The 27,969-nt window shown below is 40.1% G+C and overlaps 2 protein-coding genes across 8 annotated transcripts in view; one reads left to right on the forward strand and one right to left on the reverse strand.

The window, feature by feature from the left end:
* psme4a (proteasome activator subunit 4a) overlaps positions 1-26,049 on the reverse strand; it is a 28,534-nt gene extending 2,485 nt beyond the window's left edge. The window contains exons 1-44 of one of the 6 annotated variants that reach the window (XM_046071105.1): positions 25,933-26,049; positions 22,679-22,819; positions 22,388-22,504; positions 20,793-20,849; positions 19,262-19,306; positions 18,036-18,185; positions 17,186-17,249; positions 17,026-17,100; positions 16,528-16,650; positions 16,336-16,428; positions 14,846-15,111; positions 14,498-14,684; positions 14,295-14,384; positions 14,136-14,200; positions 13,377-13,527; positions 13,192-13,290; positions 13,019-13,088; positions 12,836-12,903; positions 12,398-12,613; positions 11,271-11,428; positions 10,352-10,447; positions 9,867-9,922; positions 9,703-9,762; positions 9,554-9,609; positions 9,022-9,120; positions 8,791-8,853; positions 8,618-8,713; positions 8,348-8,479; positions 8,008-8,217; positions 6,170-6,306; positions 5,864-5,917; positions 5,652-5,781; positions 5,488-5,569; positions 5,253-5,406; positions 5,093-5,162; positions 4,862-4,987; positions 4,612-4,764; positions 4,376-4,480; positions 3,523-3,614; positions 3,317-3,448; positions 2,775-2,983; positions 2,610-2,695; positions 2,364-2,492; positions 864-1,019 (exon numbers count right to left, since the gene is read on the reverse strand). In XM_046071105.1, the coding sequence (XP_045927061.1) occupies positions 864-1,019; positions 2,364-2,492; positions 2,610-2,695; positions 2,775-2,983; positions 3,317-3,448; positions 3,523-3,614; positions 4,376-4,480; positions 4,612-4,764; positions 4,862-4,987; positions 5,093-5,162; positions 5,253-5,406; positions 5,488-5,569; positions 5,652-5,781; positions 5,864-5,917; positions 6,170-6,306; positions 8,008-8,217; positions 8,348-8,479; positions 8,618-8,713; positions 8,791-8,853; positions 9,022-9,120; positions 9,554-9,609; positions 9,703-9,762; positions 9,867-9,922; positions 10,352-10,447; positions 11,271-11,428; positions 12,398-12,613; positions 12,836-12,903; positions 13,019-13,088; positions 13,192-13,290; positions 13,377-13,527; positions 14,136-14,200; positions 14,295-14,384; positions 14,498-14,684; positions 14,846-15,111; positions 16,336-16,428; positions 16,528-16,650; positions 17,026-17,100; positions 17,186-17,249; positions 18,036-18,185; positions 19,262-19,306; positions 20,793-20,849; positions 22,388-22,504; positions 22,679-22,815 (4,914 nt within the window). In that variant the 5' untranslated portion in view covers positions 22,816-22,819; positions 25,933-26,049. Of the gene's footprint in view, positions 1-863; positions 1,020-2,363; positions 2,493-2,609; positions 2,696-2,774; positions 2,984-3,316; positions 3,449-3,522; positions 3,615-4,375; positions 4,481-4,611; positions 4,765-4,861; positions 4,988-5,092; positions 5,163-5,252; positions 5,407-5,487; positions 5,570-5,651; positions 5,782-5,863; positions 5,918-6,169; positions 6,307-8,007; positions 8,218-8,347; positions 8,480-8,617; positions 8,714-8,790; positions 8,854-9,021; positions 9,121-9,553; positions 9,610-9,702; positions 9,763-9,866; positions 9,923-10,351; positions 10,448-11,270; positions 11,429-12,397; positions 12,614-12,835; positions 12,904-13,018; positions 13,089-13,191; positions 13,291-13,376; positions 13,528-14,135; positions 14,201-14,294; positions 14,385-14,497; positions 14,685-14,845; positions 15,112-16,335; positions 16,429-16,527; positions 16,651-17,025; positions 17,101-17,185; positions 17,250-18,035; positions 18,186-19,261; positions 19,307-20,792; positions 20,850-22,387; positions 22,505-22,678; positions 22,820-23,984; positions 24,686-25,732; positions 25,851-25,932 lie in introns of those variants that run through there. The other 5 variants (XM_046071106.1, XM_046071101.1, XM_046071100.1 and 2 more) reach the window with 5 other exon arrangements.
* wdr27 (WD repeat domain 27) overlaps positions 25,747-27,969 on the forward strand; it is a 49,062-nt gene continuing 46,839 nt past the window's right edge. The window contains exons 1-5 of one of the 2 annotated variants that reach the window (XR_006828417.1): positions 25,747-26,359; positions 26,722-26,863; positions 27,200-27,324; positions 27,529-27,642; positions 27,797-27,848. Coding sequence is in view for 1 of the 2 variants with exons in the window: in XM_046071110.1 (XP_045927066.1) it covers positions 26,225-26,359; positions 26,722-26,863; positions 27,200-27,324; positions 27,529-27,642; positions 27,797-27,848 (568 nt within the window). In the remaining variant the exon portion in view is untranslated. The remainder of the gene's footprint in view (positions 26,360-26,721; positions 26,864-27,199; positions 27,325-27,528; positions 27,643-27,796; positions 27,849-27,969) is intronic. The other variant, XM_046071110.1, reaches the window with a different exon arrangement.

Below are 27,969 nucleotides of genomic sequence, written 5' to 3' on the forward strand. Positions count from 1 at the left end.
TGAGCATTAAACACTTAATTTCCTGCATTCTAGAGACATTTTCTGCACCAATTAATGGCAGAATTGTCTTTATTTATAGAAAGTGAAACATAAAATTCAGGTGACAATTCAAAAAAGACATAATGCAGTAGTCAGCGTAACTTTTTTTGGACAATGCAAATATGTTTCTTCTATATTTATACACACAGGATGACTGGGACAAACACTTCCTCTTGGGTGCATTGTTTAAGTTTTTTCATTTCTGTATTAAACTAACAGATTTTTTAAAGGTAGATTCCTCATGAGTTAAGCTTGGTGTTTTCTGTGACATAGGTTCCTTAGTACTATAATAAAAGAAAAGGTAATTGTATGCATAAAATAATGTGTCTTGGCAAGTCAAATTCCGTGTATATATCTAATAAAGGTAATTCTGAAGAAAGGAGAGCAATGAAAGTGTCACAGTGCTAAGGCCTATAAATCAGGCTTAGCTTAAGAAGCCAAATAAAAATGGCTTCTTCTATCCATCCCCCACTTTTCCTTTGTCTCTACTCCATCCCTCTTCCTCTCATCCTCCTTTAATCTGAACGTTATCGCCATAGCAACAGATTACTGCAGCCTTTGGTTTCCATAGCAACAGCTAGAGCGCCAGAGGGGGGGTGGAGGGATGAAGAGCCAGGAGGAGAGTGCTGAATCACTACAGTGAAGCTGAAAGGCAGTGAGAGTGCCTGCTAGCATAAACAAGCATGTATTGGCCAATAGCTTGGCGACTGTTATATAATCGGACTGCGATGTTTGTTCATTTTCCAAACCATCTTCCAGTGACAGTTAAATCAGACTGACTACATGTCTCAGCTTTTACATTTTGAATGATTTTAAAAACAGACCTCCAGCTGCTCGTCCTCCAGCAGTCGTATCACCAGTGCCTGGACATCATTCACCGCTTTCTGGTCACTCATGAAGGTGAACAGGTTGTAAAAAACCATAATCTGAAGGTATGTGAGCACCGTGTAGCGAGCGTGCCAGGAGCTGCTGCCAGCAATCTGTAACACACAACAACAAACCCCATCCTACATCAATAACATATTCTGAGCATTTGTTTCACAAGAGGAACAGGCCATGCCCAGGATGAGTACACCATTTACTGTTTATTGTCATGGAGCTCCTCTTTTGGGGAATATAACCCATTTGATAGTGTATACATTTTCAAAATGAGTGCCAACAGTTAAATCAGAATGTGTGAACATGAAGAACCAATCTACAGAATACAACTGTTCAGTTTCTATTCATTAATGATGATGGCGCATGGATAAGATGCTTGCCTTTGGTGTGGGAGACCTGGGCTTGATTCCCACTGTGAGACATCCACCATTGTGTCCCTGAGCAAGACACTTAACCCCTAGTTGCTCCAGAGGCGTGCAACCTCTGACATGTATAGCAATTGTAAGTCGCTTTGGATAAAAGCATCAGCAAAATGAATAAATGTAATGAATTGACATTGCATTTTATGTTAGCTATTTCTTTTCTTTTCAAGTTATATTAATTATATTAATACTACCAGTTGTGCACCAGAAAATCACTGTAGAATTCCCTAGAATTTTGTCAGGTGTTTTTTAGGTTATCCAATTTATTCTCTGGGGAGAATTACATACTACTATAATAATACAATTGATGCATAAATCAGCAGATAATCATAACATTTATGATAAAACAATAAAAACAAGGAGAATACAATGAAATAAAAGTGAATGAAGATAAGACATAGAAACACTTCAGGAGAAAGCAATGGTTGAGCAGGCATTGTGATTGTAAAACCCTGACTTTTTCCACATAATACCTCTATGTGAAAGCAGGTTTTAATCACCACAAACATTATTATTATAAATTTTAAATATGCTTCGCACATTCCTCGGAATACTCTTCTCCCCACACACAGACACACAAGAGGCCTACACCTAAGGTAAACACACCGGCTTGACCCGCCTCTCTCTGTCTCCCCCCAGCCCGTCTACTCCACTTTCTCCATCAGCAGTGCGTTTTATAAAGTCGCCCAAAAAACTCAGAACTTGCTTTTTCCACCCGCGATCCGTTATTACGGCAGCGGGTGATCCGCTTGTGAGCTTGTTAATGACGCAGTCTATCAAACAACCAAAACCAACATCTGCACCCTGTGTGTTCACTGCTGGTTTACCTGGTGTGCTTGTAAAATATCCACCGCGACTTGTAACGTCATAGGCTACCAAGTTTTTTGAAGTCTGTGCGAGGTAACACATGCACATAAAATGACTGCAAAAATCTCATTCGGATGTTGTTCCCTTTCAGTATTTAATCTTTCTGTTTAAAGTTATTAGATGTGAGGGTCTGAAAAGTGGTGTAACAGAACTCGCCTTCTGCAGGGCACTGAGGACCATGGGGATCTGTTCTGTGTAGAGGAGTCCCTGAGACATCAGAGACAGGCAGGTCTTTGCATCCCTCTTCAGTTCATCGTAACTGTCGTCATTCTCAACTGGAGCAATCTGGAGCAGAGGACAAAGATAGATTAACGGGAAGTGGTGTTTACAAAATTGAAAACTGAAATTGAAGTTGGTAGTGACAAAACTCTAAGGCTATGAAAGAATGAGTGCGTATTTCACCTTAAAGAGCAGGGGAAGCAACCGTAGATGTTCCGGGACTGCCGTGGAGAAGGAGCGACCAGCACTTGCAATCAACCACTTCAGCACTGCAGACATTTGAAGATTACGTTAAAAGAATGATCCTCTGCTTTAGTTACGAGTTCAGAGTCATGGTCCTCGACCCACCCGTTTTGAGCAGCTTGATGGCTTGCGTCCTCTCATCCTGCTCTCCCACCTCATTCTCCTCGATCACGTGGTTCTGGATCTCCTCATCACCCTCTGTTAGAGGCTTAAGCTGCAGCAGAATTCGCTCAGTGAAGTCCGAGATGCGCGGGGAGGTGGTCGGCTGAGTGTATGGCAAGTTGACATCTATCATGAAGATGTACGTGAGCACACTGGAAGGATACCGAATCAGAGAGAATAAGAAAAAAAAAAATACAGGGGGAGTTTTAAAAAGTGAAAAATGACAAATAGTCCATTGACATTCATTTAAGCTGATGATACACGGGGCAACATTTTGAGCAATGTTGCTGGGCAATCTTGCTAGTGGCAAGTTCGACTAGGTTTTGAACGGATAGCGGCGGTGCGGGGCGGGTGGCAGAGTGGTGGGGGAAGGGGATTATGGTAGTAATCTTTACTCATTACCATTAATGGCAACGTTACCCTGCACGATTGCCCTAAAAGTTGCGCCGTGTATCATCAGCTTAAGGGTGTGAAAAGAACCTCACCTGCCAATTCGTTCCCGTACATTCTTGTAGACCTGTGTGAGTTTGGGCTCCAGGTATTGTAGCAACCTGTGGAGGAGCTCTGGGACACGCCACTCCTGTTGAGCTAGGCCTCCCTGCAGCACATACAGACGGCTGGAAAGGAAAAAAAGAAGCACAATAACTCAGTCACATCAACATCTGCTTAAGGCAGCAACCTTTCTACTCACCAGGCATCAACAAAGGAACCCCCCTCCCCGTTGACTGGAGACTCCATTAGCAACTCAAACAGCCAGTGAAGCTTGCGCGGGTCTCTACTCTCCTGTACGAGACAAGAGTCATACGGAAGGAAGGATGAGTGACGCAAGTTTAACAAATGGAAACATTAAGACATTGGTGTTTCCCCTAATTATGACTGCCGCTACTAAAATTTCCCAAGATCATCAACAATACACTACTTCCTCTTCTCATTCTTCAAAGAACATCTACATGACAGGAGCGTAACTCCTGTAAGGAATTGGGAAGTGCGTAGCGAGTGTTTGATTGTCGGAGCGGCAGAAAGTGACAGTGAATGCGAGAGGAGGAAAATATTCTGTCAGTAAATGTATGTGTCAGTTTGTCAAGACAACAACAGTTCCCCGACTGCTGGAAAAGTGAAGCCAGTTAGCGCTAACAAACTATATATAATGATTATGAGGTCATGTTAACAGGGTTTCCCTGCCGTTATAAGGCTTAGGAGGTGAGGCCCTTAAACGGTTTGGGTGTTGTGCCATGAAGGTAAAATCACTGTGGACAGAGGATGGAACCTAAATAAATTTTCCAAAATATAATGCTTATAGTTCCTAGACAAATTCTTTAGCAAATTTTGTCCTTATGCTTTCTGGTTGTTGTTTATTATTATCTGCTCTAGCTTTCCAACTATTTGTTCACATATATGGCAAAAATAATGGTCCCAAATGATGTGAAGTTGCACATTTGTCACTGGTAAAAGTAACATTTTCTTGCTTCACCTCCGCTACTACAACTCCATCCTAGGGGAAACACTGGACATGATGGACATAAATGGGGGGGAAAAAAGCTTACACAGGCTGTGGCAATGCAGGTGCCCCAGTCTGCATACGTTTCTATTGTGATGTTGGACAGAGCTGTACGGAGCAGTGGACACAACAGCTCCCAAAGGCTGTCAACCTGAAAGAGAACACAAGTGTATGCACTGGTAAAAAAATTTATCGTGATAATTATCGATATCGACTGATATGGCTTTTTTTTCGCAATGACATTTTTGGCCATGTCGCCCAGCCCTAGTTTAACATCTGTACCTTTGAGTAGCTCCAGTGCTTGCAGCCTCTGATCAGCCCAGAGATGATCTCCGCAACACAGCGCTGCTTGCTCTCGTGGGTGTCGGCCACTAGGCGCTCCATGTGTGGCCGCAGCAGGGGAAGAAAGGCATCGCTGAAATTGCGGAACAATCCCTGGAAGAGCAGGAGAAGGGAACAAAAAAAAAAAAATGTCTTTGCTAGCGGACTTTAGTTGTATTCTGCATTTAACACCACTCTCAGGGACTCTCACCTTGAACAAACAGAACCTGCGAGGGCTGAACTTGTCCTTGCCCTTACGCTCCTCGAGGGAGAGAAACTCGACAAACTGGTTGATGAATATTGGGTCTGAGAAATGGTCAAATATGATCTGCTCCCGCTGTTGGGAAGGGCATGAAAACTAATTTTACTAGATGCAGTTAACACTTCACAGTATTGAATGTTATATAATGTTTCATTTTTATCAGCATGATTGTGCACAAACCTCTGTCATTTCCTCTCTGGCCAGGTTCTGTTTGGGTTGCTCCTCCAGTGGCGCATACATCATCAGTTTTCTACAACAACAATAATAATGAGGCGGAGGTTAAATTAAAAACAAAATGAAAGCAAAAATACAAAAACGGGAAACACAGTAAAATAAGAACCTTGGCCAGCAGTAGTATCCCCAGTGAGTCTTTTCCACAAACACACAGCTATCCCAGTCGTGCTGTGTCTGTGGCAGTCTGCTGCTGTTATACTGGAGCCACTGGTTGTCTAGACGGTCCCCTGCCACTATAGCACTTAGGTTCTTCACGCCACCTACCAAAGAGAAGTGAGTTTTAGAAACTATAATTAGAATGAAAATGAGATACAAAAACATTTAATGTTTATGATGCTTACAAAGCTCAGAGGTGCTGACAGGGACTTTCTTATGTGGTCTCTTTATTTGTTTCATTATCCCTGCCACAGCTGATATCGCCACCTAATGGAGAAAATAAGACATTTCAAACAAGATGTCCACAGGAACGACCGGCACTACTAATGGTCTCATAATTATATCACACCTTGCGGACATAGAGGGAGTCATGGTTGAGGCTTTTGACAAAGAACGTAACAGCAGGTGGTGGGAGTTCGTGATCATCTCTCAGTAGCAATGACAGGAAGCCAATTGAAATGTGTTCGAACTTCCAAGGCCTGGAAGTGAAACAACTCATGTAAGTGACAGTAATAAAAGAATATAAATGTGATTTGATGAAGAAAATTTAAATGAACCTACATGTTCCTGTTGTTGATGCATTCCAGCAGATCACCAATGAGCTGTTTGTATTTCCTACAGAAATGTAGAACAATATCAGCTTTTGCACCTGTTATGTAACAAAACCTATCTTGCTCACAGGTTTATATGCAGAGTAATAAGCACACTGTCTCAGCAGATGGGTTGTGTTTTATTCTGCGAGGCCAAAAGACCAAGATGTGAACTGGAGAGTCGAAGTTGAGCCATTTTATGCTGAAGTAGTTGTTTAAAGAGGAAGAGGCATATCCACTTGAGCTACAAGGTATTTGGTGTGGGGATGATACTTACTCGACAGACTCAGAGTTCTTGAGTTCCTGTCTCTTTAGACCATCTGCTGCTTGTTCCTCTGAAGGAACTGGCTCCTCAGGAACAGGATTTCCAGTAACCATAAGTTGTTTGGCAACAACACAGCACTCAGCAGGGATCTAAACGGACAAGAAAAATAAAACATAACACTGGGTCATAGCTGAATGTGAAGCGAGTGTCAGCAACAAAATCTGTTAGATTGCATTTTTGTTTATTGGAATGTCCTAACCACGAACTACGCAGTGTTGAGATCACCAGGGAGCTTGGAATGTTTCTGTTAAGAAACCAGAAAATACTTACACAATAGAAACCAGGGGTGGAAATTAACTTTTTGGCTCACCTGCCAATGGGACTGAGATGAAAAAATCCACCGGCCAAACATATTATTTTACTGGCCAAAATAATAACTTGCCTTTTTATGTCACGTACACATTTGTTTCAGTACTTTTAACAGAGATAATAAGGTATTCTGTCGAATACAATCTTAAAGACGACACCAGATTGAAGCAAAATAAATGTATTGCTATAAAATGTACTTACATGTTAATGACATAACAGTTTTATAAACTTACAAGATGCTTATTAATCATTCAACTTAAATCTCATCACTGCTCACTCTTAATCATGCTTTATCATTCAACTTAAACCTCCTCATTAATTAATTTTATTTTATGCTCTGCTTCAGCCTCATTCGTCCCCCTGAACCCGTCTGCTTTTCATCTTCTTCTTGTTTTATTTGCGGGTGCTGTGAGCTGTTCTACATGCTGCCACTGGCTTTAACGGAGGGTAACGTAGCAAACATTACATTATCTTTACTCATTTAGCAGACGCTTTTATCCAAAGACAGAGGTCCAAAGACAGAGGTCGGGGGTTAGAGCAACTAGGGGTTAAGTGTCTTGCTCAGGGACACATTGGGGGATTGAACCTGGGTCTCTCACACCAAAGGCATAGTCTTATCCATTGTGCCATCACCACCAGCGGGTATAAATAAACGGGAGATTTATGAGGAGATATTTCAAAAGGGGGATACCAGGAGAGAACGGTAAAATACGGGAGAAACACTCCAGGTACTCCAAGCACGACTTGACGGCTCCTGACCCCGACTTCAATCCCCTAACGCCCACCCCCTTATGTATGCCAATCAGACACAAGTAACCTGAAATGAACATAAACAACAACCAATGAACACCCCTAATCCGTGTGTTACACGATTTTAGATCCCTTGGTACAGTGGGGACAAATTTAAGTGTGACACATGACAAAAACCAACGCTGTTAGGTACTGTCAAAAAGCTATTATTATGGTGATATCGTACCGAATAGTTTATCCGCGAATGTGGCAGGTAGCCTTCCAACATTTGGCCGGTGTTGGCCCTGATAGAAACTACTTGCTATTGGCTTTGTTGTGCATAATCTTCAGTAAAGAAACATCTAAAGATCACAATGAATGTAGGAAGATAGCAAGTTTGCACCTTTTACCTGAAAGGTTACTTATCCAGTCAGATCATGACCACACAGCTGATCGGTACAGGTATTGTTTACATGACATAGAAGTGCATATTTAACGGATAGTCGTAAGCTTGCATACAGTTAGGACACTTACCATTTGTATGGTTAAATATTTTGGAATAAATATAAATTTCCCTTCGTATTTTCAAAAAAAAAAAAAAAGGAAATTATATAATAATGATGGTCACACAAAGCAAACCTACATTTTCAACATATCGGTAGTTGAGCTTCTACTATTATAGGTAGGCAGACATCTCAATTGCCTTTGTTTCTTTGATCCATTTGTGAAAGTGTTCTTAGTGTTTTTCTTACAGAGAAATCGATGCCGATGGTCTCATACTGCCGATGGATTTTGTCGGCAAGGTCATCGAAGAGTCGCACGATGGAGGGCTTCTCCAGGGACATGGCTGAGCTGAGGCCAGAGCGCACAATGGCGGGCCATGTCAGAGCAATGCAGTCCCAGTCATGCAAATTGGCCAGGCACACTCCACTGTGATTCCCCAGAAGACAGTACAAGGCACCCTGGAGACGTACAGAGAATGTTGGAGAAAATATGAACATTGAATTCTTGAAAATGTAAATCTTTGTTTAGTTTCCCTGAGTTTTTATGTTGTAGAGCACAACACAGACAGGCCAGAGAGGACTGTCATACTTTGAACTGCTGCTGTGTGACACTGCTGTTGTCCGGGATGAGGAACTCCAGAACATGGGGGATCAGGTCTCTGCAGCAGAAATTGTAGGTTCCAAGTGCTGAGAACAACACATTTTGAGCTCTGCTGCGTACCTAGAAGGTAATAAAAATTCTCAGTTACAGTATTAGCTCAGGTGTATTAAGAACTCTTTTTGATTTATGATGTGTAGCAGCTAAACTATGATTGCGTGGTAAAAAAAAGCTAATAACTGCCTTAACTGTGGAACTCACTTGACTGTAGGTGCTTGTGGAAAGCCTCAACAGATCTCTCATCAGCTCCTGGTGAATGCTCCTGTACTGACATCCTTCCACTGTCAGCTTTCGCAGCTGATAAAACGATTAAAAATTAGAAATGGTAAAACACAATGATTCTTGAAAAGGTATTTTCTCTTTTAACGACTTACCTCATGCTGGAGCATGACTCTGTCTATGAGCAGAGCTCTGATGTGCTGCTTTCTGCCATGAAGCTGCAAATACAACAGCAAGGCATTATACACTTTGAGAAATGTTCATATCAGTATCACCAATGTATCTAATGTAAGCTTTTGAGGGACAGAGTGCATGGCTTTAGCGCCTTCCCAGGATAATGATAGCATAAAAGTAACAAAAGCACAATAAAATGTCAGATTTCTCACTCTGTTTTCCATTGATTTCTTCACAAGGTTGAAGCTCTTCCAGCGGGAGTCAAACTCGTGTTTGTGAGAACCTTTGAAGTGCAACAGGTCGCTGATAATCTGAAAGGTATCACAGACAAATTTTTTTATTAGTGTTGGGCGATAGGATCAATACATCAGCTACTCTAATAGCAGATGTTCTGTCAATGTAGAGACAGTTCAAAAGAGCAAACGTGTTTCAAATAAAGTGATAGCCTTTGCCTACACAATGTCGCAAGCAGCAAATACTAACTTCCAGACACTGCTTCACTATGGTTTTCCACCAAATACAAGTGTATGTTTTGTTTGAAGGATTTGTTTTCTAGTGTTATACAGCAGTTTGGTAGACATAAAATAAATACATCTGTAAATACTGGTTGAAGAGGCGGCAAAGTTCCAACAGGGAAATGCTGCTCTACAGCCCGAACCCTGATATTTGCTTATTATTCAACACAAACAAATTAAGTGTTCATTCTTACAAATAATTAAGGCTATTATGTTACTGCCTGCCAACCTTGATGATGGAAAAAAGAGACTTGGTGTCATCTTCAGAGTGCTCCAGGATGTAATCTGCAAGAAGAGAGGTACAGGGACTCAGATGTATCTGCAGAACAAAGAGAGATCACAAGCTAAAGACTAGAGTATAACTGAGTGAACACTTACGCAGCAGCTGTCTCATCACGGTACAGACAGCATCTCTGTAGTTCTCTCTGGATGCATCTGCTGGTAGAGATAATACTACAGTGTCAGATTATACTCCAAAAATTAGATCTACTGTGAGCCAAAACTTCTGTCATCCAATAGTTTTAAAATAGTGACTTATGTACCGTAGTCCATTCCTGTATAGAGGGTAGTCTCATCTAGATTCACCATGCTGGGCACTCTAGGGGGTAAAAAACAAAAAAACAAAAAGCAGGTTCAAAGGCAACTTAAGTACTTTAGTCTGAAAAGTACTTTTGTAGAAATAAAAATGTGCTTCACAACATCTGTCCTATGTTAGGTTCAACATACAGTCAGCCATAAGACTAAAACGAGTAACTCATACATTCAATGAGGATTTCTCATTGTTTAATTATTAATTAGTCCAAATGTGCAAATTCAGTAGGCCTTCAATCCATGTGGAATGAGTCTTTTACTGAATACACTTTCTTATCAAATATGAAATCAACAGACCCCTTTTCCCCTCCCGTCAAAGAACTCAGCATATCCACTAACTATTTTCCTAAAGGAGACTAAAATTTGTTAACCAACAGCATCTTTCTCTGGTTTTCTTGGTCAGGCCAGAGTTTAGTATGTGAATGCAACTGCTTACAGATCAGGGATGGGCTCTCCTTTCAGTGGCGGCATCAGACCGCCAGCTCCTAAGAGACAGTGCTGAACAATGGTCAGGCTCTGTAGGACATCATCTCTGAAAAACACCATAAATCAACACATATAATATACAGAGGTGGGAAAAATTAAAAAGGATAAAAACTGAATAAAAGAGTGGAGAAGCATATCAAATGAAGATGCTTCCTGCACCAGGGCTCACTGAATGGTTTGGGGAGTATGAAAATGGTGTGAATAAAATGCTACTGCTTCTACTGTGCCTAACTGTATAAACTTAATGAGGAAACAATAAACAGGATGTCCTAACTTCTGAATTTAAACATGGTTATTTATTTTGGACATTGTGTTGTAACACACCACACAAAATAAAACCTCTCCCACTCCCACTCCCCCTCCCAAACAAAGAAGAGATGAATCTCACTCAATTATCCCTCCCGGCTCCCTTACAGTCAACATGGCGGCGAAGATAACAAAAACAGGGATTTATTCATCTCTCATCGTGCCTAATTTTACTGGATCACAACATAGCGGTTATGGAATTAATGTGCAGATGCTCCGGTTCAAGATGAGACCAAACCTCTCTATGGATATCAGTATTTAATCCATGACAAAGTCCAAAATGTGGCCTGCAACAGAGGGAAGGCCTTGTTTTTAGTGTAGCCATTCCCCGGAAATGCCTTTTACTATGTCATAGCACATATTGTAAAATGACTTGGCAAAGTGCACTGAATCTGATTCCATTCCTAAGACACTTCATGTTGGTTTTTGCTTTAATTTGTCACCCATCTGTCCAACGTATTTTAGACCTAAACTGAATAAACAAAAGTCTTCAGCTAGTGACTTCAGTAGAAATGTAATTTCTATGGGGAAAAAAGGTGAACACTCATGTTTCTCCTCCTTACCTGCTCATGTCCTGTTCTCCCTGTGCAAATCTCTGAAGGCGCTGAAGTTCAGGCTGGAGGATCAGATCCAGTAAATAAAAAGAAAAGGAGGTCTCCTCAACACTGGGCACATGCCACCGAATATCCAAATTCCACAGGTCTCCAGGCCGACCCCAGTCCTGCATGGAAAAATAACAATGAGCAAAGCTTATTCTTTTTAATGTACATTTTTAATACATGACTTAGTTTGGTGAAAATATCAGTATACATTAAACCCCATTTGATAAAAGTGAACAAATTTGTTTTTTTGTGGCGCAACTCGGTATCAGCTATAAATGTGTAATCAGCAAAAAAGCACATGGACAAGCATTTTTAGCGTTTTGTGGAAATATACCCAATAGGAACTGACTATCTGCCAATGCAACTTTAATCTCAAAATGCAAACTTGCCAGTCTCTCTGGTATAAAAAAAAGCATTTCCCAGCACATTCACTAATAGTTACTGATTTAACTCATGCTTTACTTCATTGCAACTGACACAAATATTTGAGTGTTTGGGCCAAAGGTAACAGTAAAGTTGTGGCTATATATGCAGTACATCACTGCATTAAAAATAAATGAATATACGTACATGGCATTAATCAAAGACCACTTAAAGACTGACAACACTTTCCCACAGGCCTGCACTACTGCTGGCAACTGTGGTAACCACAAGTGAGACATCTCATTTCCCCTGTGGTGCAGGATCCAGTAATCCAGCTAAGGGAGCTACTATCCATGCCTCTACCAAGGAGACTTAATGGGATCAAAGTGCATGCTGTCTGCACTAACAGTCTAAAGAGAACCAGGTCACAGTGAGTGCCACAGATAGTCTCGACTGGCTCACCTGTTTCAAGGACATATGTCTGTAATTGAAAGTGTTTCGTTGTTTCTGAGAACACAATGTCTCACTGGTGTGGAGTTGGGGTGGGAAGCAGGGTAAGAGGAAACATCACAGGAGTTTGGTCATGAAGTTTCTAAGCAAAGATTTCCCTGGCAGATTTGTGGGCCACATAAATAAATCAAGACTACTGTCGGTTACAAGTTAAAGAAAACTGAATACTGGGTTCGATTAAACTTCTGAAATGTACAACTAATGAACATCAGTACCTTGATGGGTAAGTAGTCACTGATTGGTTGGTGGAAGCCTCCTGGCATGCTGCAGTACTCTGTGGGGTAGATGAGCACTGAGGAGCGAAGGATGTGGTGCAGCAGGTTGCAAGCTAGAGTGTAGCCCTGCTTACACTTGAGGTGGAGCGTCAACTGCAAAATCTGGACCAGGTCAGAACGATACGGCAGGATCTTGTCGCCATCCACCCGAGTCACCTGTGGTCCCCATGGCAACAAGGGAACAATACAGTTAAGGACAGAATTCTAGATAGGAGGTGTTGGTAAATACGGGAACTAAGGGGTTAAGTAATATTAAAAAGAGTACGGTCTAGAAATACTCTGTATGAAAAGTGCAGAGAGATCATTTCTGTTATGAATTGGCACTATATTAATAAACAAATTAAAGTTAGTTAGTTAGCCATGAATGGTCTAAATCACCTCAGACAGTAGCTGAAGATTCCACAAGAACTCCTTGTCAAGCTCCTCATCATTCAACACTTCCTCATCTGTTTGAAAAAGCAAAGTGTCAGGCAAATGACAATGACTCATGGAGGCAAACAAGTCATGCATTTGAAAACCTCTTCTCATGGAAATGCTTATTCCTGCACGGTGAGCACTTACTGACAGCGATTTGGTTTATGGCATTGCAGCAGTGTGGCACAAACACCTTCAGCGACTCCGCAGGGTGACACTAAAAAACAGAAGCACAGTGAGGATGAAGATGGTAAACTACTTACGCCACAAGAGGTGGATGCTTTGAGCCCGCAGGAAGAGTTTGCTCGGACAGGACTCACCTTGGTGGCAGCTCTGCACATGTCAGCCACCATTCTCCCAGCTACGCGTGTCTCAAAGATGTTGGTAGTTGCAAAGTTGAACACCTTTTCCAGAGCCACCTGTTAAAACAATGTGACAAAAGTGTTCATATGTACTGTAGACACACCTATATGTATATATAAATGAGAGACAAGTGAGTGTTAACCTTGAAGATGTCCAAGGAGCATTGTGTGAGGATGGTGCTAAAGGTGGAAGACAGGCCGAGCTCTACTAGACTCTCCAAATGAGTCATTTTCTCAGTTTCTGTTTCCTCACGAGTTTGTTCCAGAGTGCTGCTGTCTATCAGTGCAAAGCATCTGTGCAGATTTAAATAAAAATAATAAGTTAAAATGTTCAGATATTATTTCACTCAAATACTGAACAGTGAAAAACACTGTTTGTTATGAAACATGATCTACTTATACAATTCTCAACAATGCTGTGAAATCAATACGTAAAATACAGGAATATTTTTCAATCAAATCACGTATCTGAACACACCAATAACTAATCTGAAAGCCACCAATTTGACTGGTATGAAACTCTTCTGGCAAAAATGATCAAGTGTTTGGTTTCTCCCAGAGTAAATCATTTCAAATAAACCAGTTTTACAAAGCAGTACTTTCACTGTATTTACTTATTATTTGACAAAAGAGGTTCTTTTCAGTTTTTTATGTTGATGTCAATCCACTAAACCACACAAAACATTGTGAATGACTAAAACAGAGAAGGTGACATCTACACAATATAATGTAAATCTTAATTTAGCCAATAATTCTTTGACCCGTGTTTTACTGTAGACATGTGTTAATCAGTTGACCTAAAGTAAGCAGCATTATCACTGCTGTCACAGCTGAGTTACTAAAAGCAACTTCTGCTGATGAATGACATGTCTTTTGATGTTCTGCATCAAAACTCCACATACCTGTCCATGAACTGAAGCACAAAGTCTTCAAACTCAGCTGAGGCAGAGCACATCTCTCTTTCCACCTGAAAGTCAGAAAAATATGTGAAAAAGCTCTACATAAGAATTCATGTCCTGCATTTAATTATGACAAGGGGAAGAAAAATAACAGTGACTGACCTCTGTCAAGTCCGTTCTTTCATGTAGGGCAGACGAGCAGTCCACCAAAGGCACAAGAGTCACAAACGTAGCAATAAATTGGAACGTGATCTGAAGGGACAGGAATGGTGTTTTAAGTTTTTTTAAGTTTAACATAAAAAAAACCACCAAAAATACAGTAACAGTGGAGTGAGAAGATAGACATGAATAACACTGGAGCGCACCATGCACTTGCTGAAGTCATTTGGGTCGACGCCTGGCAGAGCCCTCATGAGCAGGGGCAGCATGTGAGTGGGACCCTCAGGAAAGCGCTGCCCTCCTGACACTAGGCTCCGTGCCACACCAATCATGCAGCTCAGAGTGGCTGTCAGCTGATGGGGCTCTGTTAGAGTCTCCAAAGCAGGGTATGTTCTATGGTAGAGACAGAGAACAGTTAGCCCTTTGTGTTCAGTTCAAAATGTGCCCTTGTCTATCTAAAGCGGAAAAGTAGCAGCAGTGCTCCAGATTCTTTGGAAACAGAACTTGGGTCAAAGATTTTATCCTCGAGATTCTGTAGTTCAGTACAAACTTACCTCTCCAGTACAGGGGGAATGACCAACTCAGGCCTCATTAGAGCAAGGTTTTGCAGGGCCTGGGCTGCATCGAGACTGCCCGTCTTGCTGAACATGGCCAGCAGAACCGGCTGCATCATACTCTCCACAAAGTCTGTGATGTCCTCTTCTGTCAGCTTGTGGCTGTCTGGTATTGGGGTTAGCCACGTGGGCTTTCTGTAGCGCTCTCGGTGCAGCCGCCGTACCACACTGGCTGGGAGACGTTGGAGCAGCTTCATGAGCTTCATCTGGATGTGAGGACAGGGGGATAGAAAGACAGATACATGACAAAGGGGTGACACACAGGTGGACAGTGTGCCTCCATGTAGTCTGGACAAATGGAGAGGGTGTTGTACAAAGCATCTGGAGACACAGATGACATAATGGACATACAAACACAAACCAATGGTGTGAACACAGCTTTGCCTATTTGGGTGGTATTCATGTGTACGGCTTATTTTATCTTGCTCTTATTTTATTTCTGTGTTTTTTGTGTAGTGTGTCGGGTCCCTGTCTTTTGGTGATTTTTCACTTTAAATAAAACTTGGTTGATTGATGTGTAAATTATGGGATCACTTTAGTTCGGACAAATCACTTGAGCTTCATGCAAAGAAGAACGCTCATTCTGATACACAGTGACATGAGCTTTCCTTCAGTGAGTGGCTAAGCTGAGGCTCTGAAAAGACATGAATGTTCTTGTTTAGCCATGACACATCATGGCCTGACTCCAGTAGTACTTACTTGATTGCAAAACACAGTTTATATGTAATAAAACTACAGCTAAGTGGATGGACATGTCACGTGTATCCAAGCATCAGCTTAGAATACACACAAACCCATCCCCCTGCTAAAAATAAAGGTTGGTGTATGGGGAACATGATGTTGGCTGTGGCGCGTCAAATCCAGTTGAGGGGATCCTCAAAACAGAAAGGCATGTGGCCCTGTGCCCAGTGACATTTAATAGCACTGCAACTGTATCACTCACATGTTCTCTCGTTATTTCTGAAGTCAATACTGACGTGAAAATCAAGCCAACGAGATTCAGGAAGTTTCCTAGATGATAGATACGCAGATGAAAGAATGTCTACACCCTCTTTCATTTTAAATGCTGCTGCAGTGCACCCTGGTACGCTGTGTTAACATGACGCTGGCATTACAGATGCATATCTAAACTCACTCTAAGTATGAACACAAGCGTGAGTGATGTTGTTGTTGTGTTGTGTGCTTAGGCTGCCACCACTGTCAATCAAATCTTTTGATTGTTGTTTATTTAGTCATGAATATTTAATGCTAAGGAGAAAATGATAAAGATTTGGAAACAAACTATTCATCACCGACTGACCCTATTGGGTCACTAAAAGCTTGTTAATGCTGGACTGTCAGTTAATGAATTTCTAATGAACTGTTTAATGAAGCAGCCCAAATTCTTTAGGGTTTCTTTAGTCATCCAAATCAAGTAAGAAGTGACTCACCAACCAACGGCCATGGTTTGATGGGTGAAAAAAGGATGTAATACTGTTGAAAAGGCCGCTGAGCTGTGCTTGAGCTTGCTTGCTGGGTCCTCCCTGAAATTGAAACAGCAAGGGTCACTGTGACAATGACTTTCATACTATTCGCCAAAGCAATTATTCACCAAACACATTATTTACATACAACAAACTAACCAGGAGGGACGAGACCCAAAGCACCACATGGCTGATATCGTAGGCGTTGGTGACATATCGTGGTACAATCATCTGACTGGTTCCCACAGGGAGGTTCAAACTCCTCAGAATTCTTGTGAAAATCTAAAATGTGAAAAACAAAACAATTAGGGTCTAATATTCCGTGTCTGATTATTTTGAACTGGACCTATTTGATGTAAAACTGGTTAAAAGTTTATGTTTTATGTTCAGTAACACATACTGGTGTCAAAAAGCATGGATCAAAACTGTACACTCAGTTGAAGAGCAAACATGATGCAAGTCACTTCCCATCGGTGACCGAGAGCAAAATCAACAAGGAAACTTGATAGGTTGTTTCTCTGACAGCAGCAATGGCCATGAAATACACAGTACGAGCCAAAATCTCAGAAGGTCAGGCCCCACATGGGAGCATGTGCCACAAATGTCAAAAACAAACAAGTACTAAATAGCGGTGGAAATAAAACAAGGCCAACAAACCTTAGGGATGTAAGGGTCCCAATCAATGTAGCCAATGTTATCATTGGCCAAGCGAGCGAAGAGATTGACCAGATGCTGCAAAGATGTAGGACAACATGTTACACTGGGAAGACAGAAACAAGGACTGATGTACATTCAGCAAACAAATCAATCTACTCACCACTTCCCAGCTTGGAAGATTTTGTACAGACATCCATAAGCTGATCAACTCATCGAACCACAACCTGTCAGTCAAACAAATGGTTACAAAAGCAGAGGCCATTTATATGATAAAGTTTCCTAAAACAAATTAATGAGGAATTAATATTTACTTAAGTTTGAAAAGCAGCAGTTCTTTCTTCCCCTATAGCTAGTAAGTTCTTTCCAGAAACGCCTACATTTTTCAAGGTTTCATGTCTATTCTAACTTAAAGTGCTGAACAATTTTGGCCCAGCATTTCTGCTGCTCATGAGCTCTGAAATGGACATTCACAATCATGATCCTGGAAAAACTTCCGTGTTCCCCTGGTGTAATTGTATGTTTCAGAAGGACAGACAGCAGCCATAAAGGGATACATCTGGTCAGCACTCTGCAACATTGTTAAGGCATTAGGTAGGCGGCGACATTGAATAGATTTTCTGCCAGTATTTAAGGGGCCTAATAAATTACTAAACACATCTCTACACCATGGTGTAACGATGTGGGAGGACTAGAAAGCCAGACAATATGGTTACGAATACTGTTGTTTTTTTATGAATTAAATGTCTCACTATGCGATACGCCCTCTCACATAGTCACAGAGGAACCTATTTCAATATGCCAGTCCTGAGTGGCTGGCAGTCACCACGTCTGGGCCCTCTGCCTTTATATATGGCTGACACAGCATTGCACATCCTTCATTCATCTCTTCTCGCTTCAGAAGCCAAGCTATTCTATGACCGGATCTAAGGGCTAACTAGCAAAACTGCCTTCAGTCAGGAGCAATATCTTGGATCGCAACCATACGTAGAAGGGGACGAGATGTTTCTTACTTGAACCCCTTGTGGTGCAGCTCTGGAGGCAGAGTCGTGGGAAGAAAGAGCTCAAAGTAGCTGATTGCTCTCTGCATGGTGACATCAAAAGGACAGAGGAGTGGTCTCCACTCATCTAGCATCTCCTGAGTAGCAGACTCGGAAAAGTATCTGTATGAAACAGAGAGAGAACAACAATCAGACATAATATTATGCTTTGGATGAAAGCATCAGCTAAATGAATAAATATAAATGTATATGGACATTCAAAACATTGCAACCAGCAGAGCAGCTTAAAGGGTGCTACACAGACGGACAAGCCTCTTACAAATCACATCCTCAGACACCTGAACACTTGGGTCAATCAGATGCCAGAGACTGACAACCAGAATGTCACACTTTCAGAAAAACCTAGGAGGCTAACATTCATGTAAATATAAGATAAGACCTTACATCATAGCTTCAAAGCAATAGCATACAAGTGTGAATCATCTGGTCTTCATTTTGAGTTCCCATTCATGGTTGTATATTATATTATATTATAAACAGGAGCCTGAAATAAACATGAACCAGCAGCTACTGCAATGTTGGAGCGCGATGTTCCACAAACCGGAGATTACAAGTCATACACCTGGAACATTTTTAGCTAGTAGGGTAAATCCTGTGGTTCCACAGGGCTCATAGTCCCAAAGCGGGATTTTCATGGTTCATTAAATGCTCGTGTATAAACCGGCAGGTTATTTTGAGGTCACCTAGCCTCCTCAGCAATTCCACATCCACTGGAGGCCTTGAAAAAAAAAAACCCCACATTACTTTGAACCTAGGCTACTTCTCTGCCCCACTGCTGATCCAGTGTCACAGCAGCTGACCACAAATCACTCTACCTTCTCACACGGGAACAGGAAACTCTCACACAAGACAGAATTAGATGAGATAATAGGATTATCTGCACGAGTCCGAGTGCTTGCCTAAGATAATCTGCACAGAACTAAGGTGAAGGACCTGCAGGTGACCTCTGGAATTATTAAGCAATTTAGTGACACTGGAATTCTTCACCCACTACAGCATCCAAAATATCACCAACATTTAGGGGCATTCTTTCCTATCTGCTCCGCTTTACATGATGAGTAATTTTCAATCTCTCTCTTCCAATTATAAAAGAAATATTCTTGTAAAGTTACTAGAATCAATATAAATGACAAAAAGGTATCTTCACAAACACATAAATGGTATTAAGATGTACTTACGGTCTGCAGCTTTTCACAAGTGTTTTCAGCACATTTTCCACAGAGCTGTAATAAACAAAATAAAAGAGGAATGTCATGGCATATCACAACATACACTTAAACACTGATGTTAGAGTTAAACGATCTTCACACCAACGCAACTTGACTTTGCATGCACACAGAAACGTCTTTACACACCTGACTGGTGTACAGTGAACGCGAAAAACTTAAGGGGCCCTTGTGTAGCGAAAAAATTGAAAAATGAAGCATCATGAACAGACTGTAATCACTTCACTGAAAATAAACATAGTAACTGTTGCCAATAGTGGTTGACCTTATTGACTTCTTGCTAATATACAGATTTATAGGTTAATAGTTACATTAACTGTGGTTTTGGATTTACAACTAATAACAAAACGTATTTGCACATCACAAACATGATTATCTTCACATACAGACGGCAAACACAGGACTGTGGTCACATAACAGTGTTGAAAGCCTGGGACCGATATAACCACAGTTTCTGAGCTCCCCGCCCACAATCCCACCGATCTGCTCACATGCAAGCTCAAGCCATGCCTTGTTGGAAATGCCTCGCCAATCCCACCCAACAACTGGTCATTTATCTCCACATCATTCAGGTATTTCTGTAGCGGACATACTCCACATTTAATACTCTGACAATAGCTGAAATATGGGTGACACTCTGCAAGCCAAACTGCAACTATCTAAGTGCATGGGTCCAGCCCATTGTCTAGCACCGTAAGCCCACAACACAAAGCCCACAGAACAGGGTCAAACTCATGCAGTGCGATTCCAACAACAACGACCACTCAAACTGAGTGTCCCGTTAGAAAGCAATCAGAAACTCAGGGAGAAGGAACCCCAGACTGCACTACATGACTGTATCTGAGTTGAACACATTCCACGAGGGGAGAAAACGTGACAGGAGCTTGCACTCCTCCATGACTCCTGAAAATGCTGCATAGTAATACATGTATGGCTAACTTTAAGGCAAACTAAGAGGAGGGATGTGTAACAGCAAAAACTCCCCTGACCATGGGCCACATATAAATAATTGTTGAGAGATTATTAATCTAAATACTACTATCACTGCTAAACTTATAGAGTAAAACACGTTATATAATGTATAATAAAAGACAAACTCCATTACTTCCTAATTTAGTCATCAATTTGTTACTATATTGCTGCCACATAATCCACTATAGATGAAATACTGAGAAACACTATATGACAAATGGGAAGAAATCCCAGGAAAAAAATATTAAAGAAACTACACAGTCTATTATCACTCTCTCATAGTTGATATGGGGGAGAGGAGAGGGGTGTAAAAAAAAAAAAAAACTTTTAGTTGCAGTGCGACAGTCTCCAATATGAGTGAAATGTTAACATTGATTGAGTCTTGTTTTTTTTTCTGTCACAAGCTGCATATGGGGTGTCTAGTTTGTTGTTTTCACATGCAATGTATAAAAAAAAAGGTGCCTCAAACGATGAATTCAAAGTAAAACACAAAGAGAAGTATTGTCCTTACCACCTCTGAACCAATTTTATCATTATGAGTTTAGAGGATGAGCGTGGCCGTGGAGAACTGAATGTGAAAGGAGACAAAGGCATAAAGAACACATTCAGCACACGACAAAGTGCCAATTACTCAAAATATGAACATACTATGCATCAACTTATACAATTTAATTTGTAATCAGGGTATCGTGTTTTGTGTGCATTAGTATAGTTCTGAAAGAGGTGAGCTGGCAATCAGCCAAAGCAGCTTGCTTTGATCAGCTGTAACGTAAAAAGAGAAGTGCTACTGTAGCAAGGCGTTTGTGTGACAATACAATGTTCCCATAGCACCATAAAAGAGCACCTCGCACTGCTTGCTAAGAACTTCATAGGGAATTTCTAAGGGTGTTGCAAAGGGTACACCGAAATTTTAAGGGTAACTATGGTATTTTTTAACATGGAATAAGAGTGAGTTTGTTTGTATTATTGTGTGACTTTGGTGTTTAACTTTTTACAATTCCAAAGTCACAAACAAACTCATAGATTGCGGCAGTGGTAGACCATTGAGGTAATATTACTGGGTTTTTCTTTCTTATCAATGGAGTTTGTTAGCTTTGACAAGAACAATATAGCGACTGTTTCTGGTTAAACAAAAAGGACATCTCTCTTTAAAAAAAAAAAAGGTCTATTTCTGTATCGATCCTTTCCACAATGTTTTCAGACACTTATAATAACAATATGAGCCTGTCAGTTGCAAAGACAAGTACTTTAGTGGACGTACTTTGACATGGCGCATTTGCCCCCAAGGATTAAGTTGCAGCCCTGTCTCGCTGCTGCCATTTAAAAAAAAAAAAATCCAGGTTGAAAATACAATAGTCATTCTTTAAACTTCCCACCAAAACTGTGCTAAGTGTAAAGGTCATAAAAAGTATAGTTAGTAAAAAATGCTTTCCATATTTTCTTCAAAAACTGGTCCAATCACACAAATACAATTAGATTTTATTCAAACTACTGAAACCCATAACCCAAGACTAGACTCTCAAAATATTAGTAGCTATTCAGTTAAATGTTTAAAGTCATTTGAAAACAACTTGGGACACGGTTTTGCTTTGAATGAAAAGGCATCTAACCCAAAAATGGATGGGCCTTTGTGTAATACTTTAATGGACAATAAGGGAATGGTCAGCAGTGTATAGGTTATCAGTGTCAGCCCAACAAGGTAGTAATCCATGTTAATGCTCAGTTCCAAGATTAAATACATCTTACCCACTATGACATTTCATTTTCAGTGATTTCAGTCATACTCATATCAAAATATTGTTTTTTTTCATCAAGGGGAATAATGTCACTTAATATGTTCTGTTTTTCTTGTGGGAAAGCACATTGATACTAAAATGTTTGTTCTGTTTTCTACAGTATTTTTCTTCAATAATTAATTTTACTATCATCAAAATCTGAGAAAGACAAGGAATTTGCTGGGGGAAAATAGAATGTTACCACCAAAATTCAAATTTAGTGAATGTTCCCTTGTCATGGGACATCAATAGTATTTCCAAATTTCTATGGCTTAGCATGCTTTAAAATAATTAAGAATCTTAACAGCAACAGTAAAGAACATAGGCATACTTGGGAAACCAGTTGAGGCCCAGATGCTCTGTTTTGGAGAAAAGAATCCTGTCATGCAGCTCGTAAAGTGGTCTCCAGCGCAACTCAAGGTCATCCCTTGACAGTAGCTCCCTTTTCCTGTTAGATGAATTAGACATACAGATAGATTAGAATAAACACAGATCCTAGTTCTGTATACACACTTACCCTATGGAAAACAAAAAAACCTCTTAAAAATTTTAAGTGTGAAATAATTGCATGTTTAACACATGTACAGATGAGCTGAGTAAAATAGATGGGGCCCGTTCTTACTTCAGAAGGTTGATAAGAAGCCGAGCAAGGCCCTGCATCATGCTGATTTCCAGTTTGGGAATTGTCACTAGCTCGTAGAGCAACTTGATGAACAGCACATGGTCTTCTTTGCTGAACTTCCGGCCATACAGTCTCATGTACCTAAATAAGAAGTAGAGATTTAGAGATAATAAAACATGCATAATAAATGGTCAGGCCCCCTGTGAGCACTATGAACAAGTTGCTCATGTTCTCTCATGTGTTAAAAAAATATAAAAACAGTTATTTTAACTATATAACATATAATGATAATATTATTTTTAAAATAACACAACTAAAGCTGAATAAGCTTTGTTGAGGCCTTTCAAACTGACCATTACAAAAGTTTAATGGCCAAAAGTTTGTATTTATTAAAATGCTGAAATACCAGTGAACAGAATCTGGGTCAACCCCACAATAAACTTTCCATCTCTCTGAGCCGGCAGTGACTCACTCTTGGACAGAGCAATATGCCAGCATTGGGGACTGAAACGGATTAAAGACAGCAATCCAGTACAACAACATGAAACAGCACTCCACGTAATCCACTGTTATATTGACTTTTTTTGCTGGTGCATTGTGACTCATTAGTAAATAACTGAAAGATACTGTTTATAGTAAAGTTCTAATGAACAAGTGTGACTTATCTATGGGCGGTAAACGTTCAACAAATAGATACCAAAACCAGGAGAAATACTGCAAATACGATTTCCACTACAAGCATGACACTGCATATCAAAGAGTCCCTTGAGCAACATCCCGGGAAACAAGTCAATAAAATTACAACATGTTATTTCTATTTTGAGATTTGTGGTGAGTCGTCAACTGTCTCGCTGCTTCAAAAAGAAAATGACAAAGCCGGAGCATAAGCAAAACAGTAATGACAATGACCCCCCATTTATAGAATCCATAGACAGTACATAATAAAATACACTGGGCAGTTTGTAGTTTATATGTATAAATACCTAGCTTAGCTAACAATAAATAATACATAAAAACACACCAGGCTATTAAGCAATACAGGCTTTCACCACCTTAAGATAACGGTAGAATTTCTGAGCCAGCCATTGACCGGTGTGTGTTAGTTACAGTTACAACATGAGCAAACAGTTAAGTTAGCTTAGTAAACAGTATTATATATTCGATGTCGCTCTACAGGCAAGTCGTACATAAACAAATACTGCATAATGTTAAGCTAAAGTGTGCTTACTTCTAGGCTCGAGATTTGAAATATTATGAAATGAGCAACAACTGACACCAAAGATGAGTGTTAACCACCGTCACTTACGTGGAAAGTTTCCTTGTCCAAAACAGCACACCGGGCCATATCTCTCTAAGCTGAACAGCTCGGCACAAGTTTCCTTTTATTTTACTCAAAATATCATTGGATTCATCATCTAGCCTGTCCGCGTACGGCAGAAGTTTGTTGTATACGATGTCTTTTTGAGGAACAAATCCCAATGTGTCAGACTGTACCTTTTTCATTTTACAAAATTCCTACAGGCTAGCTTCACCCTGCTAGCAAATCTGACTTTCTTTAACTTCAGTCTGGTTCCCAGTGGACGTTAATGTGCTACCTGGCTACTATAACGGCTAGCAACTCCCCAGCTAGCTACCCTCTCTGATGAATCGTTAGGTTGTTATGGCCCACACAGTGACCAAGTTATGATATTCACAAGTTGATTACACACTAGCTAACGTTAGCCATCTCGCTTAAGTTTAGTTAGATTCCGTTACCAGGAAACATTAAGATTAACATCGTCATCATCAAAATATTAAGGCTAACGAAAAACACGAGTTTGTCCAGAGAACGTGTTGGCACTCGAATTGCCCTCTTTCGGCTAACGTAACTTAATCCTAAAAACCTGACAACCAGCTAGCGGTCTTGCTAAAGTTAGCTCTCTACTACAAAAGCACAGTCATAACCCAAGGACTGTCAGCGTCGACTGATTCATCCAACTACGGCAAAGCAAACGGCAGACGACACCCAGCTACACAACACGTCCGTCATATCCGCTAGCTACTGGGAGAACTACACTTCCCAGAATTCCCCTCTCCATTCATGCTTTTTATAAATGTTTATCCTTTGGCCGCTCAAACAGGATGCCTTGAAATCGAAATCCACTTAAGACCAGTCTATGCTTAAGACGTGTTCTCAGATGCCTTTTCTACTGCAGTAACGTTAAGTTGCTGTTCGTTTAGGGCCAAAATAACAACTCAAAATGTATTTATTATTTTTCACAAATATTTTACTGAAGATATATTCATTATTCAGGTTCATCACAAATGCTGGCTATCAGACACATCACTGCATCTTATACAGTATGGTAAATTGCCCATCACTCAAACTGCGCAGGATGTTACATTGGTACATTTTTATTTATAAAGCTATTTTAGGTATTTTGCCTTCTTATATCTGTTTAAAATGTGTTCATATGCAATGTACATATCATTTAAGATCTAGTGATGGACTACTTTGTAAGGTACCAAGAATGAGGTCCGAAGCAGGAAAGAGGAGACATGTATTACTACATGGCCCTTCGTCCTGGAATGAACTACAGTCTATAGACTGTAGAAGACTGTAGAAGGCTTAAGATTGGTGCGCTAATTTCCTTAGCTGATTTTAAAAAAAGAATATCTGACATTCTGACGGACGTATACTTGTTTTTAATTAATGGTAGGTATAGCTACATTTAGTCCTTATTTTGTTTGTTTATATATTTTAAACTCATTGCATTTTTTTCTATGTAAATATTTTGTAAACTTTGTGTAAATCTATATTGTATTTTAATTTACGTAATTTATTGTTTTTTGCAACTTATGGTTGAAAAATTGTGTTTTATTTGTGCTATACAGGACTCCCTTGTGTCTCAATGGGATCTTTCCTGTTTAAATAAAGGTTTATATATATTCATGACTGACTGTTACTACTGCCAAATTATTCACAAAACAAATATCCTTAGGCTTACATGCACGTAAGCAAGAACTTTCATTCATTCATTTTCTTATGAATTTTGATTTTTGATGCTAACATACCGCCATCTTGCGGTTAAACGCTGAGGTACGAGAGCAGGAAACCAAAGGATGTAATATTAGAGAGCTCTTACGCTGACCGTACTTCCATGTACCACTGCGATTACTCTAAAAGGGATAAATTTACCGCTTATATTCATTAAAGTGCAGTGTTCAGAGAGTTTTAAAAAAACAAGCGTTGATGGTGTCTAGCGCGTCTTTACCTGACCAAGTATAGTTTTTCCACTTGTGTGTGATACGTTGCTTTTCAATTGACAATCTGTTGTCGTTCGGTGTCCTGGCAACCTGCCTTGCAACATTTGTCCACATGAAACGTCTTCGTGGAAAAAACTCCCTCTCCTTCTAACTTTAGGCCAGCATAACCCAACATTAATGTCACAGTTTATTGAAAGAAAAGGAACTGAAGTGCAGCCTGTTTAACGGGAAGTATTTAGCGTTATATTCGCTGGCGGCAACACACTACACAAACGGTTTGGCCTGGCAGGAGCAGGAAGGATGATTGAAAAGCTCAGTGTGACTTCCGATAGACTCCTGTCACACCGGCAGCTCGCATGTTGTCAGTCTTACTGTGGCATCCCACTGCATGGCAAGGATATGCTGATTTACAGCAATGTGGACATAGAACAGAAGGTTTGTTAACAACGTTTTGTTACTAGTGTGAAGAAAACAACTTTAATGCGTTAAGGTCTGCATGTGTTACATTGAAGGACTCAGAATAGCATACTATTTTTTGGCCCTTGTGTGTATTTTGTATCTGAAAGTGCCCCTAATTACATTATTATTTTTTATATAGGCAGTTGCCTATATGTTTTGTATGGATATGTCATGTGATGTCATATGTACATTAGAATACAAAATAAAAACAATTTATTTGCACAAACAGATCATCATCTGTTAAGACAAAATAACATCTTAAAATGTTGTAACGTTAATGTAATTTATTTGTATTTTATATGGTGTATTTTATTGGAGTCAAAAATGTGTGTCCACAGCCCCTGCTGCTAACTGGGCACCATGGTGAGATCAGTGCCGTGACTTTTGGAAAAGGAAGCGGACCTGTTCTCCTCTGCTCTGCCTCTGCTGATTACATCATTGTCTGGGATATTGAACTGTGCCAGAGAAGAACACAGGAAGGTATGGGAATAGTTATGTGTGCGTGTGTGTGTGTGTGCGCAGTTTGGTCTGTTGTCTTCAACACAAGCTTAATTCTATGTCCCCCCCAGTAAGAATACCTTTACTGTAACAATGATAAAAATGCTGTCATTGACATTTTCCTCATAACCCAGATTAAAATGACCTACCAGTTTAATTTATATTGTAGCTCATATTTGATGTATTGTACTGTGAGTATGATCATTTTATTGGGTGAAAATCTTTTCAGGCCTGTCATCTAGTGAAATAGATATGCCATGTCTATTATGCTCATGAACTTCTTTTGCTTTAAATATAAACAAATTGATTTGTTTGCAGGTAAAATCGCAGCTGGAACGGTTATCGGGACTTTACTGGGTGAAGTCGTTTATCTTTCATTCTGTTTCTCTGATGAACGATTGGCTGCATGCTCAGGAGCAACTGTATATATTCTCAACTCAAAGGTACAAGATGTTGTACATTTCCCTTGGTGCACATAAACACTTGCTGAATAGCTACATTTGGGTTCATTATGTTACTTTATATTGCTAATATGGATTACAAATACTGTACTTAAATACTATACTTTGTTTTAGTCTTGTTTCTTTGGGATGGTTTAAAGGCATCACTTTAATTTTTTTAGTTTCATTGTTGTGTTTCCACATCAGAGACAAGAAGTGATCTCTACCCTGACTAGCCACCTCGGACCTTTAACATCAGCAGAGTTCTGTCCCTGGAATAAAGACATTCTTGTCACCACATCTGAGGACCGCACTTTTAAGGCATCTACTTAAGATTTAAATAATAGAGTCAAACATAAGCACACTTATTAGTTAGTGACAATTGTGTATATTTGTATTCATAACAAACATAAAATATTACACACTGTAATTCAGTTTGAATAACTATAAAGTACATTGCCCTGTCTTTTTTTAGGTGTGGGATTTAAAAACTGAAGCTGCTTGCTACCAGTCTTTTGTGCTTTCAGGTATGATATTACTATATAAAATCTTGTTGGAGCAAATTAATTTCCCTGATGACATTAACAGTCATGTATTTGAGCATGGTACATTCAGTAAAGCCCTGAACCCTCCCATTAAATGTACACA

The sequence above is a fragment of the Micropterus dolomieu genome, linkage group LG15 (assembly GCF_021292245.1).
Source record: "Micropterus dolomieu isolate WLL.071019.BEF.003 ecotype Adirondacks linkage group LG15, ASM2129224v1, whole genome shotgun sequence".
Taxonomy (NCBI): domain Eukaryota; kingdom Metazoa; phylum Chordata; class Actinopteri; order Centrarchiformes; family Centrarchidae; genus Micropterus; species Micropterus dolomieu.